Genomic DNA, 20,603 nt, shown 5'->3' on the forward strand with positions numbered 1-20,603 from the left:
TGCATCGTACAGGTTGCTGCTCAAAATTGCGGGCTTGCATGGTTGAAAAATGTTGCAATTTTTGGTTCTGAAGAATAGCAGATGTGCAATATTGCGTGTACCGCATGAGTTAGTGAAAGATCACGACCACATACCTAGACTGCAAAAGTCGCGTATGCAATTTCGAATAGGGGAGGGACGTCATCATGTCTTGAATAAATGCATTTGACGCAGTATCGTCACACGAATCTGCTACACAATCTCTTACGTTCGCCTGCCACGTCGACATTGCTCTCACAATCTGCATTATAGATGTGCTGTCTTGATATTGACAATGAGTATGCTCATGCAGCACATTTCTCACCTGATGACACACGTCTCCTGTTCCGTGGCAGAACGTCTTGATCCATCCATTCAAATCCTCAAAATTAAAGCATGAATGGGTCCACAACGGTCCCCAGTTTCTCACTTGGTCGGGGAGGTGACAAATATTGTGGACATTGAGACCGCAGAAGTTCTCTCCTGCATGGATATAGATCAGTGTAAAAACCTAGTGATATAAATAGCATACCTACCACAAATTATGGGGTTTGGCTATAGTGACACGTCCCCGATCCACACACCCGTATAATGCTTGCGTGCGTTAGTGGGCTGAAGCCTCATTCGCCCGTATGCTGTAATGTGACGGCAACACGCTTCTGTCCGCTCCTTCTGCAACAGGAGCATGAGGAATCTTTTTAAGTCTCTTCTTTCAATCGAGAGTGAATGAGTGCTAGTATGTAGGGCTTATCTACTTACTGGACATCATCCTGAAAGAATCCGATGAACCATGGTACGTATACTACTGCAATAATTAATTAAGGATATGTTACTGTGATTCTGAATAAAGTACAGCAGCACTAGAGTACAGTGGAGGTTCACATGCAATTGCAATCTATTACTGTAGTGTCTATTTACGTCTCTGCATAATACAAACATAGTGATGTGTACCTACATTATAGCTACTACTGAGATGTAATGCTAGTCATTACCCGACACGTGAAACGTTATGAATAGTAATGCAGTCAGGTCACGTGACTAGGGTGTGACCAAGCCTGTATGTTATAATATATATATATATATATATATATATATATATATATATATATATATATATATATATATATATATTCACATTGTGTTTCCACAAGCACACTGATAACTGTTGCATCAAGTTTTCAAAAGTCTGTTGAAAAGTAATAGCACTTTTGCTAGTTGTTTTCAAAGCGATTATTCTCAAAGTTAGAAAACTTGATGGCGATCAATAAAATGAATATATGTATATTATAGCAAAGGTATATTTATTGGAAACATAATACATGCACTGGCGTAGAATTGGGAGGCTGGGGGAGGCTTCAGCCTCCCCAAACATTGTGAGCGGGTTATTGTGTCAAGTAGAAACACCACGCTTCAGTAAGTTTTCAATTCAAGTGAAACATTCAACTGAATTGTATAAGCTTAATATGATGGTCACCATCTGTTTGATGGTTCACAGCAGTATGTAATTCTGTATAGTGAAACTATACTTATATTATTTAAATTACTTAGAGTGATTTACGTTCCCCTAACTCTACGGGTACGTGACTGGTAAGATGCTGTAGGTAGGCAAGGCACACATGCTTTCATGTCTTCAGAAGCAGAAAGATCTTTCTCCTATTTGTGAAGGGTGAAATAAACAAATCTGTTAGGCTATCGCTATGGTAATTGATTTAATATGCTGGTAATTATTAGATGCATAGTCCATCTAGGCTTTAAGCAAAGATTGCAAATACATATTAAATGATTTTGAAGTTTGGTCTCTTTTAATTTTCTACAGCAGTGACATACCGACAATACCAATGAATTGCAAATTTTATCTACGTTACCTTGTATGCATGTGTGTGTGTGTGTGTGTGTGAGTGTGTGTGTGTGTGTGTGTGTGTGTGTGTGTGTGTGTGTGTGTGTGTGTGTGTGTGTGTGTGGTGTGTGTGATAGCTCAGTTGGTTAGAGAGTCAATTTTATGGAGTGTTTACATCCGGGACCTTGAAGGGTCGCAAGTTCAAGTCACAGTGATGGCGAGCTATGGCATAATTTCCTTAAGCAAGAAACTAACACACATTTGCTTCTCTCGACTCAGGAGTATAAATGAGTACCTGGTCATTGACTGGGGTCCTAAGCGGCCATTGGCTGTGACGTGACATCGCGCGCGCGCGTGTGTATTTGTGTGGATGTGTGGGACCGTGCGCGTGTAACTAATTTGTAAATCAATGTTTGGATTTGTAGGCAACAAAAGCTACCTAGCTGACCAGCTTGACAAAAAAATCAAGCGATCAGAGATTGAGAGATTAAGCCAATCAAAGCGACAGCCAAAACGGAAGACATTCTCCAATGATGATACGGATCAACCTTCAAAGAAAGTAATTATAGAGTGGTATATCTAGTTACAATGTGCATGCAATAGAAAGTATCACGATCTACCACGTACAGAAGTCAAAGAAGAAACTGCAATCATGGGCTGAACTAACGGCAGGCGATCTTGTTGTAAAACAGATGGGAAGAAGTTTTCCTAGTGAACCTGAAAGGTTAGTGCCCTAAAGACTACAATCTATGTGTTTTGACTCGAGCCTTCTGTGCAATGACTACAGCAACAGCCCAGACCTGACAATTTCTGATGATATGTGGACAGATCAAGAGGAAGATCTAGAAGAAACGGTAGTCTGTATGTAAATGTAGGCGTTTACATGTGCTCCTACCTACGTAACGTGCGTTAATGAACTCGTTATTCGTCTCTGTAACTGTCAACAATCGGCCTGTCAACTTGGATCGAGTTTGAGTGGTTAGCAGGTTGCTTAATTTATGTATTTTTGTATTTTTTAGGTGACTGGCGATCGTCTACTGACGAAACGACTTGAAAAAGCCGAGGAAGTCGTGATAAGTCTTGTGACAGGGCTGAACAGCTTGAAAGAGGTTAGTTATGAGTAGCTAGTCGCTCTGTTTTTGCATGCGTGTTGTCTGTATGTGAATATGTACTGTACTGTGATTGAAGAAATTTATATATCCATCTACAGTCTATAGCTAGATATATAATATGTCTGGTCTGCAGGTAACGGCCCCTCAGTAAGTTACACTGTCTGTATGTTAGCTAGAGCATACGTACAGTTTCTAGCTTATAGATCTTCTAGACTGAATGCCATTGAGAGATTTACTAAATGATTGACCATGTGTACATATTAATTAATTGATCTTTTGACCAAATAAACTGTACCTCAATAATTTCACACTATAAGTTTAGTTATTCAGTCTGTCATTTGGAGCTAAAATGTACTGACTACCTCCTCTTATTTGATATGTCACTCTCAGTGGTGTTGTTATGGGGCAGATCACAAGTCCGGAGAGGGGGGGGGCAATTGCTAGCTAGCTCCCTCAAGACTTTGGCACATGGTAGACTTTTTGACACTACAAGCTCTAAAAGGAACATGCAATGGACAAGCAGTTTGAATCACTCCCAGTTATGGCTGATTTCTATGTAGTTGGGCTTGGTCCTGGACCTCTGACATTTGGCCCCCTCAACCACGGAAAGCTGGTGACGCTGCTGTGACCAACTGTAATTAGGATAGCTGTAACAGTTTACTATCGTTGTAGGGTTGTAGCAACAGTAGCAGTTGTAGAGACACCAGCTTGTGACAGGAAGTAGGAAAACCTTTATTGAGGGACTGTTGATATAGGAGAGAATAAAAGGAGAGGGTTAAAATGTGGATAACTAAGGAATGCAAATTTGTATCATAAACCAATGTATATAGGTATGTTGCACAACGGAACTGATATACAGTCTTCATTGTAGCGATGGACATACCATCATCATTTATTTCAAATTTGTACACGGGCAACGTAATATAACAGCAGGATGGTGTTAGATGGCTTATTTACGCAAAATGTACCTAAAATAGCAGCAGTCTGCAAGTTCTTATCAAATGTCATTCAAATCTAGGTATGCGTTCACAATAACGTAGAAAGTCTTTGTCACTATGTTCGTTGTTCTAATGACAATCAGTACAATCTGGACTGCAGTAGGTAGATCTTCGAGTCTTCTGTACTCCCATGCAATGTCCTTTGATTGAACATTTGAGTCATAAGGGATAGAGACCTCAATAAACCATGCTTTCTTGTCTTGTTTGCTCAATACAACGATATCTGGTCGTGTGGACTCAACGTTTCACTCTATTTGTATTTGAAAATCTTACGATATCTTTACTTTGTCGTTCTCTCTGAACTGACTCTCGCTGAAAAAAATCATACCATGATGATCAAACTATAGATTACTTTGTAGCACCATCATGTCGATTCTTGGACAGTGTAGAAGTCAATGATTAACTCGTCGCTGTCATCATTATGATATCATCATCATCATCGTCATCATCATCATCATCATCATCATCATCATCATCATCATCATCATCATCATCATCATCATCATCATCATCATCATCATCATCATCATCATCATCATCATCATCATAATCATGTATGGTGCTTCACAGAATGATGCATACAGATCTATTCATGTTGGAATCTAACTCTGTGACAAACTTTCTTTTGCTGTGTTCACGGTACAGACACTGACATGTTCTGAATGTTTGCCCATTATAGCTACAGCAAGGGAGGTACACATGGAGACACAATCATATTCTGTCAGCCATAACAGTTGGTCTTGATGACTGCCTGCTATTATACAGTTTTCGCTTGACTGTGACCTTATAGTCTCCAGTTGTACTCTGACATTGCAAACCTCAGGGAAGCGATCTGTAGGAATGCCATAAATGTATGTTGCTCATACATTCTGTAGGTAAAGTGTGTGTAATTGTTTGAGTAAATTATCTAACTATTTACAGTAAACTATGAAAGAGTGTTATTCTACAATATTAGATACTTGAGTATAATAACTGAGTGATGCTACACAGCCGTTTTAAATGTGCCTTTGCTTTAATTGAAGGTTGGCATCATCACTTTGTAGTCACAGCAGTTCCTCTTTGAACAATACAGGGTTTTTATGTATTACTGTCATCTACCTTATGCATACGTGTGTATATCATGACATATGTATGTATGAATGATTTTTGTTCGATTGCAATACATTTTTTGTTATTTGATCCTTGCATATTTGATCTTTGTGCTGATGAAAATAGGATACCATCATGTGGCAGTGATGCTGCAAAAGGTGTAGTGCAGCTCTAAAAGGGTACACATGCCGTAGACATTACTGACTATTATTGACTATTAGTAAAAAAAAGTAGCTGGTTTTGTGTACTAGAACTGTTTCTTTTTTGCTCGTGCTTAAAATCCTGTAACTTGATGGAAGAATTACGTCTATTGTATGTGCCAGCATTGCATGCCATTACTAGGTTTGTTTGTAGTATACATGTTTCAGAGCTTCTCAAGTCATATTTCCGGAAAATAGCTTTAATGGGGACTTAAATTTCAAGGTGTAATTAAAGCTCAGACACTTTGCTTGTTTTTGTTCTTTCATCTTTTGTCTTCTGAGTTTGACCAAAGGAGGTCGGATAATTGAGGGTCAACTGTATGCAATTGCACTTGGAAGGGTTTTGATTGTTGTTGTTAAATTGATTGCTAGACTTTACTTGGACATACGTAATTTTGGAGAATGTTTCTTTTAGTTTGTTATCTTGTATTATTGGTATATTTTGATTTTACAGGAAGTTTCGAAGTTGAATTCAAAATTAAGAACTTATGAATATGAAGGCGACAGTGATCATGTAAGTTATAATAGCTCATGTATTGTTGATTAAATAGTCACTTAGTAACAATGATTGCTTGTTTTTTTAATTTTAGGACAACTCCGAAGACACAAATGGCCACAGCATGAGTAGGACAGTTCCTAGTGCTAATTTTAATTCCAACACTTTACTGAACGTTTGATGCGTTATTAAGCAACTCTAAAAGCCACAACTAAAGAAGCCCAGAAACCTTCAATTGCTGTCAGAGACCTGGCAGTCAAGCTTTTTAGTAAGGAAGAATTGACAAAATGCAGCGTTCGAGGCAGAAAAACCCACAAGAATTTTGACGCCAGGCCCTCTCTTTGCATGACCTGGGAATTTAATTAATGCTCACATGATCATGGAAACCATGGTTTCCATGAACCCATGATACCATGGAAAACCATGGAAAATCATGGTATTTTAACATGCTTTCCATGGAATGTTTCTCACATGTTTTCCATGGAAAGCCTGTGTTTCCATGGTAAAAGTACCATGAAAATTCCATGGAAATACCATGGTTTTCCATGCTCTATTTGACAGGGGCTAGTCGCTCTGTTTTTGCATGCGTGTTGTCTGTATGTGAAGATGTACTGTACTGTGATTGAAGAAATTTATATATCCATCTACAGTCCATAGCTAGATATATTTGTCTGGTCTGCAGGTAACGGCCCCTCAGTAAGTTACATTGTCTGTATGTTAGCTAGTGCATACGTACAGTTTCTAGCTTACTGTAAATCCAGAAAGTATAGCGATCATTTAATGTTAACGAATATAACGAACAAGTTCTCATCGTTAAAATAAATTACGTTAAGCAATTCTTACTTTGCGCACGCGTGCTTTACATACGCCTTTTCGAACAGCAGCGTACTGCGTAAGACCAGTAATGTCGCTTACCCATTGGTTCAAGCCTGTAGACAGCACAGAAGTTGCTCCAGCAACTTCTGTAGCAGCCGTACACAGGGAGAACATCGGTCTACAAAAAAGTGGACGGAAACGAAAGTCTCACGAGCGGCACCATTTGACGAAGCAACGAAAGTCTCACGAGCGGCACCATTTGACAAAGCAACGAAAGCTGAGATTGGAAAGTTTGCGGCCACCGATTGTGAAATTAGAGAGGAAATTTCCAGTCAAATTGTTATAGCAGCTAAGCCTTTTGGGTGTTTACGAAATTCAACCTTTCGCAATAAGCACTGGTCTACCGATACAAAGAGGTCAGTGTATAAAGCGATGGTCCTGGAAATTTTGCTGTATGGGTCAGAGACCTGGACAGTCAAATCTGATAACCTGAGACACCTACAGACTTTTCACAATTAGTGTGTTCGCTCCATCATGGGAATTACCAAATATCAGCAATGGGAAGATAGAATTCCATCCAGGGAATTAGCAAAAGACTTTGGCATGGAAGAATTAATGTCAGATGTTTTAAAAAACCATCAGCTCCGTTGGCTTGGTCATGTCGCCCGAATGGACAATAAACGACTCCCTAAACAGATGCTGTTTGGGGAGTTAGCTTCAAAACGACCTTGTCATGGTGCAAAGAAAAGATGGCGCGATACAGATTCCTGTGACATGAACCTCCGTGGTATACCAGAAAAAGATTGGTATACACTATTACAGGAAAGGACTATGTGGAAATCTCAAATAAACAGACAGAACAAGTAGTTCGACATCTGGAGAAGAACGTCCATCAACTGAGAAGCACTACCAGTTTCATTGTCAGTGTAGAAGATCTTTTTGGAGGAAAGGAGATCTCACAAGACATTCTGGTTTTTGCGAGCACATCCGTAGCTCGTCATAAGTTTTTAAGTTTTATTGTACCTCCTTTGTCATCTTGTCCATAGAGACACTGTTATCATCCATTGAGGATGGACAGCTCAAAAGGTCAAGTGTGTGTGTGTGTGTGTGTGTGTGTGTGTGTGTGTGTGTGTGTGTGTGTGTGTGTGTGTGTGTGTGTGTGTGTGTGTGTGTGTGTGTGTGTGTGTGTGTGTGTGCGCGCGCGCGCGCGCGCAAGTATGATAGGTGCACATCTACTAGTAGTGTTAGACTTTCTAAACTGGGAAATGAATACGATCGTGCTTGTAATGGAGAGGATGGGTTGATTCATGTCTTTCTTGATTCTAATGATGCTCTCGCCCGCTTTGCAACTCGGATCTCGACTATCCAACGACGCAAGACTAAAGTCTTCCGACGCTTATTCCACAACCGTCTCAAGAGACACTTCCTCTTGCGGCTTTACCATCTTCCCAAAATCACACCTCTGCGTCTATAAGTGCCAGCCTTCCTAAGCTCACCTTGCCGACATTCAATGAGGATGTGGTTAAGTGGTTCGAATTCTAGGATATGTTCGACTCTACTATTCATACCCAGGATTTACTGAACGTTGTCAAGGTTACGTACTTGAAAGGCTCTTTACGCGGCTCTGCGTCTACCGCCATTGCTGGTATTGCGAACACGAAGGCGGTAGCGCTACGTGCGAACGCCTCGAAACCGACCCCACATCGGGGATCACAAAACAGATCAATAAGTCCATCACAAACATAAGTCGCCACGGTCTCATCGACCGCGAAACACTACGGGCACTGACCAAAATACCGAGCGAAGTCAGAACACAACAACTCTACTTCCTGAGCAAAATACACAAAATCCAGTGGCCTACCGGCCGATAGTATCGGGAAGCTCCGGACCCACAGGGCCATCTCACAGTACGTCGATCACCTCTTCATACCCATCGTACTCCTACAAAACAGTTACATACGGGACTCGAGCGATTTCATCAGCCTACTCGAAAAAAACCACTTCGCAAAAGATGCCACACTCGTGATAACCGACGTCACGTCGTTATAGACCATACAGAACTGCACCAATATGCTACTCAAACACTACGGCTGGGACCGGAACCTCGCCTACATGACAAAGACACTACTACGCCACATACTCAGAGACAATGTCTTCGCCTTCGACGGCCATATCTACAGACAACTCTTCGGCGTAGCCATGGGCACGTGAGTCGCAACACACTAGCAAATCCCTTCATGGCGAAACTCGAAGAACGGTTCGTCAAAAATGAACCGATCAAACCCCGCCTCTGAAAGAAATTCATCAACGCCATCTTCGTCGTGTGGGAAGGAACCGACCAACAACTCGACGCCATGATGACCAGACTCAATCACATACACCCGACAATCAAGTTCACACACGAACGAAGCAACACCGAAGCCGTCTTCCTAAACGTACACGCCTACAAGGTGCCCGCTCGATGCCACTAACGGTATATTGGACATCAAGACACACTTCAAACTGACAAACCGATTGCAGCATCTCGACTACAGTTCCAGCCATGAACTTCAACCCATGAAGTCATTCTGGCCAAGAATGAGTGAATGGGCTATTTTTCTACAGGCATGCTGATATATCTAGCGGTAACCACACCAATAACTACGCCAAAGCATCCATCAAGACTGAAAACGATATGGTTGCCTTTATTACAGAGTCAATGAAACTATATTATCAGAGAAAGTTACTCAATGTCTCAAACAGTAGAATGGATCACTTTGTTGCCACTACAATATCTCGGTCAGGGTGCTGAGACAGTTCAACATAGTACTATCGAAAGTCTTGGGAATAGCATCTTCCATGTCAAAAGCGCGCTTAACTGGGTTTGATGATGGCAGTTATATTGTGGACATGGACATTGGAACGTGCAGCTGCAAGAGGGAAAAATGGCTCTGCATGTGCCCATCAGACAGCGGTTGTGTCCAAGTACAAGATACATAGCGTTAACTGCTTCCCGTCACTAAATGCATCAGCTAGGCACCGAATTGCTAAATTGGCAATAGGTGAAAAAGCCAAATCTAACATCAATTTCTACGGTTTTCTTCATCAAGAAACTTACGACAACGCTAATATACACTGAATGAAATCTGTCCGACTCACACGGTTTAACCAGATTAAGAGCAATATTTCTGCTGCATACAAACAATCAGGACACCAACCTGAAGTGCAATCTACAACAAACTCATCAGCATCAGCATCAGCATCTCAAGAAGTGAAATCCCAATTCAGAGCAAATGACTGAAAAATTGGATTCTGAAGATCAGCAGTTTAGAGATGGTGTGAGAAAATTTTTCATGCGAAATGAAAGTCTCCAAGGCTGCAGATATATTTCCAGACTGTCTAGTGCACTACATCAGTTTGGATGGATATTTGGCGGTTATTCTCTACGCCGCCATGGTGTCTTCATTCAAACAGGGAAACGAATTCCAGTGCAAGTCACCTCAGCTGGAAGACGGCAGCATGGATCCAAGAGAAACAAAACCGCAGCAGAACGTCCTGTAGTTCTAAGCCCCTCTAGTCCAAAGCAAACATTACACAAAGCCGCTACGTAATCGAAATTATTACACAATGAAAGCCCAATAAAAATCAAGGCAAGAGGCCTCACTCTTTGAGAAAATTTAGTATAGAGAAACGCTGCAAGAATGCTGGTAAGTTGTAGCAAGTCATAACAGAGGCATTGAATAACGTGGTAAACAATTAAGAAAGCAGGTCAACGTAAGATTTACTTAATTCATATTTGACATAGCCAGCAGTACTGTTACATTATTATTGATGTTGCCATCAATCACTTTGTTTTTAATTCTTACATAGTTATGTAGACACTATTTCTGAAACAAGACGTGTGTGCTGTTACGTACGTTTCTCAACTGTGATTATGGATAACCATCAGTTAGTTGCAGATTTTTTGAACAATAAAAAGTGCTTTTGTATTCTCCCCAAAGTGTAATGAGCTATGCCCTTAATTGTATCTAGTGTCTGCTACATACAGTCTGCTATAAAATGTATTTAGCCATCATCAATTTCTCACTTAAGCTTAAATCGGTTAATACCCCATTAAGCAGAGTTTCAAAACAACATGTAGCGTGTGTCCACGCTGAGAAAGTGAGCCTTCAAACGGTGCCAGTGGAGACTGAAACTACAGCAATTGGGTCAAGTGTTCTTGAAGGAGAAGAACAACGCTATAAGTCATTTTTCCGCACAGCATATGCTGTTGCCAAAAGATGTAAACCTTTCGAGATTATGAATATATGCGAGCTACAACTTCTTATCAGTGTTCATTTGGGTAAAAATTACTTGCATGAAAAAGCTGCCGCCAATTTTATCAAGTATGCTGCTGATGAGGTAAGGCTGAAGACTGCTCATGCACTAATTCAACGTCGCTACGTTCCAGTAATATGTGATGGATCGACTGATTTGACGGTGGTAGAGCAAGAGATCATCATAGTGCGCTACTTTGACTTTCCCAGCTGTCAGCCAGTCATGAAGTTGGCTGCATTGTTAGACCTTGAACACGAAAATGCCGACGGAGTGTATTCAGCTTCGCAGAAAGGCGTAAAATATGTTATCAGTACAGTTAGTGATGAATTTTCATGTGCTCTAAATATTGTTTGTGGCAATTTCGATGGTGCCGCAGTCATGATGGGGGCTCGCAATGGTGTTAAGGCAAAGCTGACCAGAGACCATCCATGTGCAACAATAGTGCACTGTGTTGCACACAAACTTGACCTAGCTGTTCAAGACGCCGTTCGGGAATTGCCTTATCTCCATGAGTTTGAGGCAACTATTCCCCTGAACGGCGACGAGAGCTGCAACGAGTCGCAAATACACTCTTTGAAGATCTCAAATCATTCTCCGACATCAAGCAAATCCGATGGATTGTTACCAAAGAGCGAGCTCTTAAAACAATTCTGCATAATTTTTCATCTTTGGTTACGCACCTGGAGCACATGGCTGTTGGTTCTGGCAACAGCAATGAAGAGAAGTCCAGAGCAAGAGGCCTCCTGGATAAAAGTAGCGAGTTGTCGTTTTGTTTTTTGGCGCCATGCTATGCTGGACCTTCGAAGCGTCATCACAAATGTACCAAGAATTTCAGCGAGACAAACTAACGATACTGGAAATTCCAACTGCCATCGACGATTGCATTGATGAGCTTGCTGATCTAATTGAACAGGGTGGAGAATACCGAAAATCGTTCAATGAGAAGTTAGATGCACACGGAAACCAATTTGATAAAATGCGACTCCGGGGCCGACGAATGACATGAGGCCACAGCACAAACACGAGTAGCAGAGACTGGGATAGTGATGCCAAATGCAGAACTAGTTGAAGGTGGAATAGCATATATTAGAGACCGGTTTGCCTGCTTTAGAGAAGCACTGCTGACAATTTCATGGTATTCAACTTTAAAACGTGGCCATACAATGAGGGTGAGCTGAAGACATTTGGTCACCATGCTATCAGTACTCTAGTTGAAGCTTTCCGTTCAGCTTTAAATAAGGGTGGCTGCAGTGTAAAAGGGATACATAGCCAATGGGGCAAATCAAAACGCTATCTAGTACCTCTTAGAACTTCACCTCTACTGCTGGTGTACACCGATTTGTTGAAAGCGGAGTACGAGAATCCAGACCTGTGCAATACCCTTCATCTTGTTGTCATTATGCTATGCTCACCATTAGTCCCAGCACCGCTGAATGCGAGTGTCAGTCTTCAGGCATGAAATTAATAAAGTTAAATCGGCGTTGCAGATTGCAACAGAGCACACTAGACAACCTGATGAAAATATTCTGTGATGGTCCTGAGCTTCAGCAATTTGACCCGATCCTACCATCAATGCATGGCCTATAGGAACATCTGGAGAGCGTCATATCCACAGTCGTCATATTCCTACTAGAAAGCCATCTTCGTAACAAGCTTGAGCAATCTGATCAGTCCAATGACTCAAATTAATTAATAAAATTCATTACTGTCTGTTGCGTACAGACTTTAGCTAATTTGCTGGCATAACGTTTAGTTGCTCTTGATGTTGTCGTTTAATTACTGTAAGTCAAAAACACGTGACAATTAGCCACTGAAAGTTCCCACTTGCAATGGTGTTGCTTAGTGAAGAGTTACTACAAGTCTAAATGGCAATTAAGTTATGAAATATTAATACAAACAAAGAAATTACCGTATTTCCGCGCTTTAAACGGCATGCCGGTAAAACCGGGGTTTACCAAGAACAGTGTCAACCCTTTCTGGTACCCTAAACCGGCATGCCGGTATACAGTGAGGTATGCCGATATAGAGTGGGGTAGCCTTGGACTCAGGTCTCGAGTGCGCGACCACGTAATGCTAGTGCGCATGCCTGCTGATGGCGGACGACGTCCAGTCGACGACATCCTGCTCTTCCAAGAAAGGAAGAAAATCGTACACGATTCAGAAGAAGATGGAAGTGTTGTTGAGGTTGGCAGAGCTGGGTGGAAATGTGGCGGGAACAGCTCGGGAATGCGGAGTACCGAGAAGTTGCGTGCAAGACTGGTCGAAGGCTGAGAATCAGATCGAAGCAATGAAGAATGACAAGCAGATTTCGACAAGAAAGAGGAGAAGATCCTCCGCAATGGCTGGATCAGATGGAGCCAAGAGAAGAGCTTGGTATCCTGAACTAGAAACGGAGTTGTCGTCGTGGGTAGACAAAAGACATGCTGAGGGCATAACTGTCAGTGGGAGATGTATCAAGCTACAAGCTCGAAAGCTCTATGACGATATGTCTGAGGACGAAGAAGGCGTTGACTTCCATTTTTTTCAACGGCTGGCTGGACAGATTTTGTAAGCGCCATAACCTAACTTCAAGGGCTGTAACTTCGCAGGGTCAAAAGTTCCTAGTAATGCCAAGCAGCTAGCAGAGGAGTTCTTTGCTTTCTTGGATGGAAAGTATGCCGAATATCAATATCCCCTGAAAGCAATTGGCGGGATGGGTGAGACACCCCTCTACTTTGACCTACCGAGTTCAAGGACCTACGACACTCGAGGTGTGAAGTCAGTGAAGGCGAACACTACCGGCAAAGAAAAGGTACGGTATACAGTGGTGCTTTCAGCTATGGCAGATGGGACAAAGCTTCCCTCTATGGTGATCTTCAGAAACTTGAAGAACATACCAAAGGGAAAATTTCCAAAAGATGTTGTTCAAGTCGCTACGAAAGGGTCAATGACGTCTGAATTAATGAATACCTGGAAAAGAGGGGTATGGAGCAAACGGCCTCAGGGTATGTTTAAACCTAAATCTCTCATAGTTTATGACAGCGCAACAAGTCATGTCAAGAAGACTGTCCTATCTTCATTCCATCAGCATTACTCTACGGATGCGGCAGTCATTCCAGGAGGAATGACACCACTCTTACAGCCAGCGGACGTTTCTTGGAATAAACCTTTCAAAGGTCTAATGAAGGATAAATGGATACAATGGCTAGCTGATGGTGAAGCTCATTACACCAAAACTGGGAAGAGAAAATCTGCTTCTTATGAGATGATAGTCAATTGGGTATCTCAATCTTGGAAGGAGATATCCGAAGTCATCATCAGAATGTCCTTCGTCAACTGTGGCATTCTCAGAAATCAAGGAGATGCTGGTAACTACCACTGCAGACTCGCAAGTATATTTAATGACCTTCCACCACTGGATGAAGCTCTGCCATCAGTGGCAACAGAAGAGCACACCGGCATTTCCGACGATGAATGCTCTTCCCAAGAAAGTGAAGACGATGACAAAGACTGTCTGTAGTACGTTACAGTAGGGAGTGCATGCTTCTCTTTCTGTATTAGTGTTAATGTTAAGTATGTCTGTTTATCCACACAAAGCTCTGCAACTTTCCATTTCAACAATTGGTGAAGGATGTTTGTAATTTTACCCCTCTAGACACCGGCATGCCGATATGCCCCGGGGTATACCGGCACTTGCTAGACCCCGTTATAAACCGGCATGCCGTTTAAAGCGCAGAAATACGGTACAATTACGACAAATATACATAAACAAAGGGCCTGTGCTGCTTACTATACATACAAATACTCAGCCGGAATAGACGTTGTTACCAAAGCCAGAAAGGAAAAGGTAACATTGTATTGTTTGCTACCTCATACTACCCATATCCTCCAACCACTGCATGTAAGTGTATTTGCAGCTGTAAAATGGGCTTGGGAAATTTTAAAAGACTATAAATCAAGTGTATGTGATGCAACTGTCACCAAGCAGGTATTTCCCTCCCTTATCGCCCAACTTTGAGCTGAAAGTATGCACCCTGAACATCTTGTTTCAGGTTATAGAGCAACAGGACTGCCATAAGAAATGAAAAACTTCAAATCGGAATTCCATTGCACTCAGAGCAACCACCACACAGAATCCACAGTCACTTTCATCGTTTCAATAAACTTATGCCAAAGTGTCCAAAAAGAATCGAATAGGCTACCTGTTTTAGAAATACTCTTCTGATTCGTGGAAACAACACAAACAATCATGCTGAAGCTGGCAGCAAGATTATTAAGGAGCAAGTCTTCTTCGTAAGGATTAAAGCATAAAATGTCATTGAAATGTTTAGCTTTATTACAAGTTCTATGGAACATTAGCACCAACGAAAACTGCTAGCTGTGTCAAACAACAGACTTGACTATTTTGTCTCAGAAAAGTCTTTAGGCAAAGGTGCCACAAGAGTGCAACAGAATACAATCGAATGCCTTGGGAATGCAACTGACAAAGTCCAAAGTACTCGTCGTCTAAAGGAAGATGAGGAGAAATTTTATGAAGTTGACATGCATCTTGGAACATGTAACGACAGAGTTTGAAGATGCCAATGCCGAAGAAAAGCTGAAGACTTCCGACCAGTTGGTAGACATATCTCTTACAACCTCGAAAAAAAGATTGCAAGCAGCAATGGACAGAATTAGTGCAAAACTTGACAGTAAACATCCGCAGTTTCAAGAAGGCATAAAATTTGTGTCAAGATATGAGAGTATGCAAAATCCTCAGTATATGGCGAGACTAGCCAGTGCATTCCATCAGTTTGGTCTTTTGTATCTGTACCAATGGAGTAATAGCAGAATTACTTTTTATAGGTTTGACAGAATTGACGCCTGTACATGTAAGGAGCAAAAGACGAACCTTGTATTGAAAGAATCCAGCTGCAGGGAAAGAGATCAGCGCACAAAGGTTCTGCAAGAATTGACATGTAAGGACTTTGTTGAGGACACATGCACAGAAAATTACTCTCATTTAGAAGAGCCAAGCCAAAGCATTTTGCAGAGGAGAGTAATATTAGAGACACAAGATAATGACACTTACGAGTAATAGATAATATATTAGTTATAACTAATTAATTATTAATTATAACTAATTACTAATTAATTAATTGTTGTTTTATTTGTAATAGCTGCACTACGTATAGCAAAAAACAACGTTAACATTGTGTTTTAGCCTATGTTCATTCACTGTGCTTACATGACCGCGTTCAATCTACTTATCAATCAGATATGTGATTATAGGACTACCTCTGACCTTCTCCTGAATCATATAGGGTGTGATTATAGGATCTGTTTCATGCATACCTCATGGGTGTGATTTCTAAGAACCCAAGAATCCAATCTGAAATCTACTACATGATTACATATACTGTTTTACCTGTGTGGGTTATTGGTGGGTATTCCCCTGGTGGACCACAACTCCAGTTGTATGACACCTACCACGTGGAGACTACCGTACGCAGATGCGCACGACTAATGGAGGAAGGCCAAAACAGGTCCTTATATACCCCAACCGTTAGGGAAGGTGTGGCCTAATCCCTTTGTTCTAATGGTCCAATCAGAGACGCTTTGCTGCTATGCACAATAGACCAGTCGAAAACCGATATGACTAGTCTCCATTTTGTCTCGAGAATGTCTTCTCGAAGGTCTTGCCGCGATACTAGGCAAGACCTTCTACTGACGCTAGGCTCCTGGAACTGACTTGGTCAGTGCAGGCGACATCTGATGATGATGCCCCAGGGCCATCTACCGCCGTCCGAGGTGAAACATTCAAATGCGACACGCTTTTGCGTGGGAACAAACAGTGTTGTGTTAAAGGTTCTTCGGCCCGTCGCCGTCGGCCTAGCAACGACGATGAAGAGTTTTTGGTGGAGGAGAGGGATGATACAGAGATGGATACGATCGAGGGAGACGAGAAGTCAGAGGAAACCACCACCCGTTCAACTTCCGGTGTCGCTGTTGCTACCGGAAGTCGCGGAAGACTGATCAGTCGCAGGTCTGGTGCCGCTAGCGCCCAAGCACTACGTGCGGAGCAGCGACGTCAACTCGACGCACAGTTAGCAAGGGCTGTGGAACTCGATGTCGAGAACGGTTGGCGTACCAGCCAACGTGCGTCTGGGAGTTCGACCAGCAGTCTGGACTCACAAAACAGTTTAGGGGCGATGAAAGGGCTTTGCCGTAATGTTTCATGCGGTGATGGAATTTTAATTATGTGATTGGAATGTTGATAATTTTTTAGTTTTTTTTCATTAGGTGTGTTCACACTATGGTTTGCAAATCATGGTTTGGTCTGTTGTATTTGGGTAACACGAATAGATCTATTAGCGTAAACTAACAATGGTGTACAAACCTGTGTTCACATTGCACTAGGTTTGAGTCTCTGGTTTAGCACCAAAGTCTAGCTATGTAAACACCTAGCACGCTACATCCATCTTGCACTGGTTAGTGAGAATCTGCACATGTACATGGCGTCTGACGGAAAGAAACTTCCACCGTACTACCCAAACTTACCAGGTGTGCTAAAAACCAATAATCATAGAAGTTGAAGCACTAACAACCTATATACTATAGTTTCTGTAGGCTTGGCGTCACTTGGTCAGTGCTCCCCACCTCCACGGTGGAGTATCCCCATGCCCATGCCACTTATGCAACCGGATAGCACCAATCTTGGCCAGCCCATTTTGTGGAGACCATCGGGTCTGCCATTGATTTTACCAAGTGGATCCAGCAGTTCTGCACACACAGTAGCCACTAGTAGTACTAGTTGCACTAACCAGACAACTGGCCAGCCTCTGATTTGTCTTCCTTCTTGGCCACATGCTACTAGTAGTAGAGCAGTAGACAGTCCTTCCGTTTGTCAAGCTAGAGGTTCTTCTGGTCCAACTGCAGAAAGAGAACATCACAGCACTGGTTTGGCGGCAAAAAGAAAGTAAAGGATCATGCGAAAAAGTCTCCTCCTTTTACGGAACAAGAGACAAAGGTTCTGCTGGAGATATGGGCTGATGGTGAGACCTATCAGTTGCTAAGAAGGCCAGGAATAAAAACCTGTTTGGGAAAAATATCAAAAAACTTAGTGAAATTGGCTTTTCTAGAACAGCTGAGCAATGCATGGAGAGAGAAAGCCTGCTTGAAAAAAGTATAAAAAGATAAAAGAACAAATGAATCGTACAGGAGAAGTGAACATTACTGATACATTTCCATATTTTGATCTTCTAGATCAAGTGCTGGCTGATAACTCCTCTGTTGAGCCCCATCATGTTATTGAAAGCCACTCAGTGGATGAAGTTTCAGTTGTCAGTTCTAGGTCAGAGTCACCATACTCGAATCTTTGTCAGATGCAAGACTTATCAGACACAGATATCCAGACTGAAGAAATGTCATCAGGAAGTAGCAGAAAATCTACCAAGACTAAACGTAAAAGACAATCTAAAAGTCAAAAACTAACTAAAACGCTATTGTTGGCATTGTTTCTGACATAGAGAACAAGATTGAAAGTATGGGAGACAGGTTCATTGAACTGATGGAAAGGCATATGAACGTGACAGTCCAGAAAGACAGCAAACATTTTTTCTTGAAGCTCTCAAGTTACTGAAAGATCAGTAGCGTTGACAGCCCCAGTCACATTAAGATAAAATGTAAGTTAGATGAGCAAGTTGAAGGCATAAACAGTAACTGGCATATCACTCTGAAATTATTACTAAGGACAAATCAGCAAAGTTGCTAGCTAAAGATGCTTAGCTTTAATTAATAGTAATTAATAATGTTCAGTTTAGTTGCTGCATTTACTGGTTAATGAAGACTTTAGTACAGCTAGTTCTTGCAATTAAATGCCTAGTTATTGTCAATAAGGTGTTGTAACAATGAATCTCTAAAAGTGCTTCCTGCTTCTGGTCTGTTGGGGTTGGCAGAATCATCACCGTCGTCACTACCATTGCCATCATCTGTCATCCAGTTTTCTTCAGGATCATCATCATGCAACAGTAGTTATGCAGGATGCAACAAGCTGCCACCATATTACAAATGTTCTTTACTTGTGTATCCTGTTGCTTATTTAGTATTCGAAACCGTCCTTTAAGCAAACCGAAAGCTCTTTCTACTTCGATTCTAGTGCTGCTTAGTCTATAGTTAAACATTTGCCTATCCCTGTCTCCACTATCAGGAAAAGGTTTGATAAGCCAGGGTAGAAGGGGATACGCAGAATCACCTAACAGCACAACAGGTACCATAATGCCATTGATATTGGTAGACCTTCCATCTGGAAATGGAGATCCCAAGACTTGTGCTCTCTCATGCAATGTCCTGTTTGCAAACACTCTAGCATCATGAACTCTTCCTGGCCACCCAACATAAATATCTGTGAATAGAAGAAAGGAGTCCACGACAGCTTGCAATACAACTGAATGAAAACATTTTCGATTATAGTATTCATCAGGGTGAATGACTGGAGCTTTTATAGGTATGTGTGTGCCATCAATAGCTCCACCAACTTGGGGAAATCCCTGCCGACTTTCAAATCTAGCAATAACTCTCTTAAGACGATCACCAGTTGGCATTCTAAATGTACCGGTTGAGGAAATGTCGGACAAGAGCTTCACAGACATCATTAGTGATCATGCATGCAGTAGAGCGGCCTATCCCAAATAAATGAGAAATAGTTCTGTACTCAAAATTTCCAGCAAGTCTCCACAGGCAAGCCGCAACTCTTTTCGTAACCGAAATAGCTTCTCTGAATGTAGTGTTTCTTCGTGAGATGTACGGCCGTAATTCGTTGCACAAAATGACAAAGGTGGCTCTGGAAAGACGGAAGTTTGCTTTCCACTCTTGAGCTGAGAACTGATTACAGGCAAAGCCACCACTCTTCAGACCTTGATTTCATCCAAACTCCGCGAGGTAACCGCGTTAAGGCTAGCATTCTTGGCATTAGGGACGAAACAACAGTTTGGTATGCTACTATAGCATTACGGTAGCGACGAAGACGTCGTCGTCTGCCATCTTGAATGCGCAAAATTCTTGCTGTTGATGCCTTCCCCTCACTGGCGACACCGGCACAGTCCGACGCCCCACCAACAACCTAACCATACGATGAGGCCACGATCACTGCACAATCCCTACAATATAAACAAAAACGCTACAAATCAACCAACACACACAAACCTGGGAGAACACACAGAAGAAACATGGCAGCCAAGAAGAAATACATAATCAACAGATCGACACACCATCTCACAGACAATGAAATCACCATCCTGAGCCTCGGACTAACATTTGTTCCATCAACTACATACCACAGAAAAAACACAATCATCAATGACTTCGATAGATACGAGAGAACCATGAGACTGAAAGAATACTTTAGAACTAACGACCACCAACAAAACAAATTTAGAATCAAGAGCGACTGGACACCCCCGACAGACCATGGCAACAGAATACCTGATCTCGACCAATACTTAGAACTGACGAAACGAGACCTGCTATTAATACCGAGACGACACACTACCGATAACTTAACACCAGAATTGAGACAGACTCTCAAACAACTACAACAGAGAGAAGAGATCATCATAAAGAGAGCGGACAAAGGGTCATGTACCGTAATTGAAGATAAGAAGACATACATTAGAGACTGTGCAGATCTATTAACCGACAAGAAGACTTATGAAGAGACAAAAGATGACCATCGATGGGAAACCTACTATACCATTCAAGAACTTTCATTCGACGCATACGCGA

At 41.8% G+C, this 20,603-nt stretch overlaps 2 protein-coding genes across 2 annotated transcripts; one reads left to right on the plus strand and one right to left on the minus strand.

Annotated features, from left to right (window-relative positions):
* Positions 1-701: 701 nt before the first annotated feature.
* LOC134178777 (uncharacterized) lies at positions 702-6,186 on the plus strand. The gene is made up of 8 exons (XM_062645669.1): positions 702-811; positions 2,281-2,414; positions 2,485-2,579; positions 2,643-2,709; positions 2,875-2,964; positions 5,709-5,768; positions 5,845-5,878; positions 5,944-6,186. Exons 1-8 carry the CDS (start codon positions 802-804, stop codon positions 6,114-6,116), a joined length of 663 nt encoding a protein of 220 aa, XP_062501653.1. The 5' UTR covers positions 702-801; the 3' UTR covers positions 6,117-6,186.
* A 12,362-nt stretch (positions 6,187-18,548) lies between these two features.
* LOC134179076 (uncharacterized) lies at positions 18,549-19,800 on the minus strand. Its single transcript, XM_062645979.1, has one exon. The coding sequence runs from the start codon at positions 19,472-19,474 to the stop codon at positions 18,815-18,817; it is 660 nt and encodes a 219-aa protein (XP_062501963.1). The 5' UTR covers positions 19,475-19,800; the 3' UTR covers positions 18,549-18,814.
* Positions 19,801-20,603: the final 803 nt, after the last annotated feature.

The sequence above is a fragment of the Corticium candelabrum genome, chromosome 4, assembly GCF_963422355.1.
Source record: "Corticium candelabrum chromosome 4, ooCorCand1.1, whole genome shotgun sequence".
NCBI lineage: Eukaryota > Metazoa > Porifera > Homoscleromorpha > Homosclerophorida > Plakinidae > Corticium > Corticium candelabrum.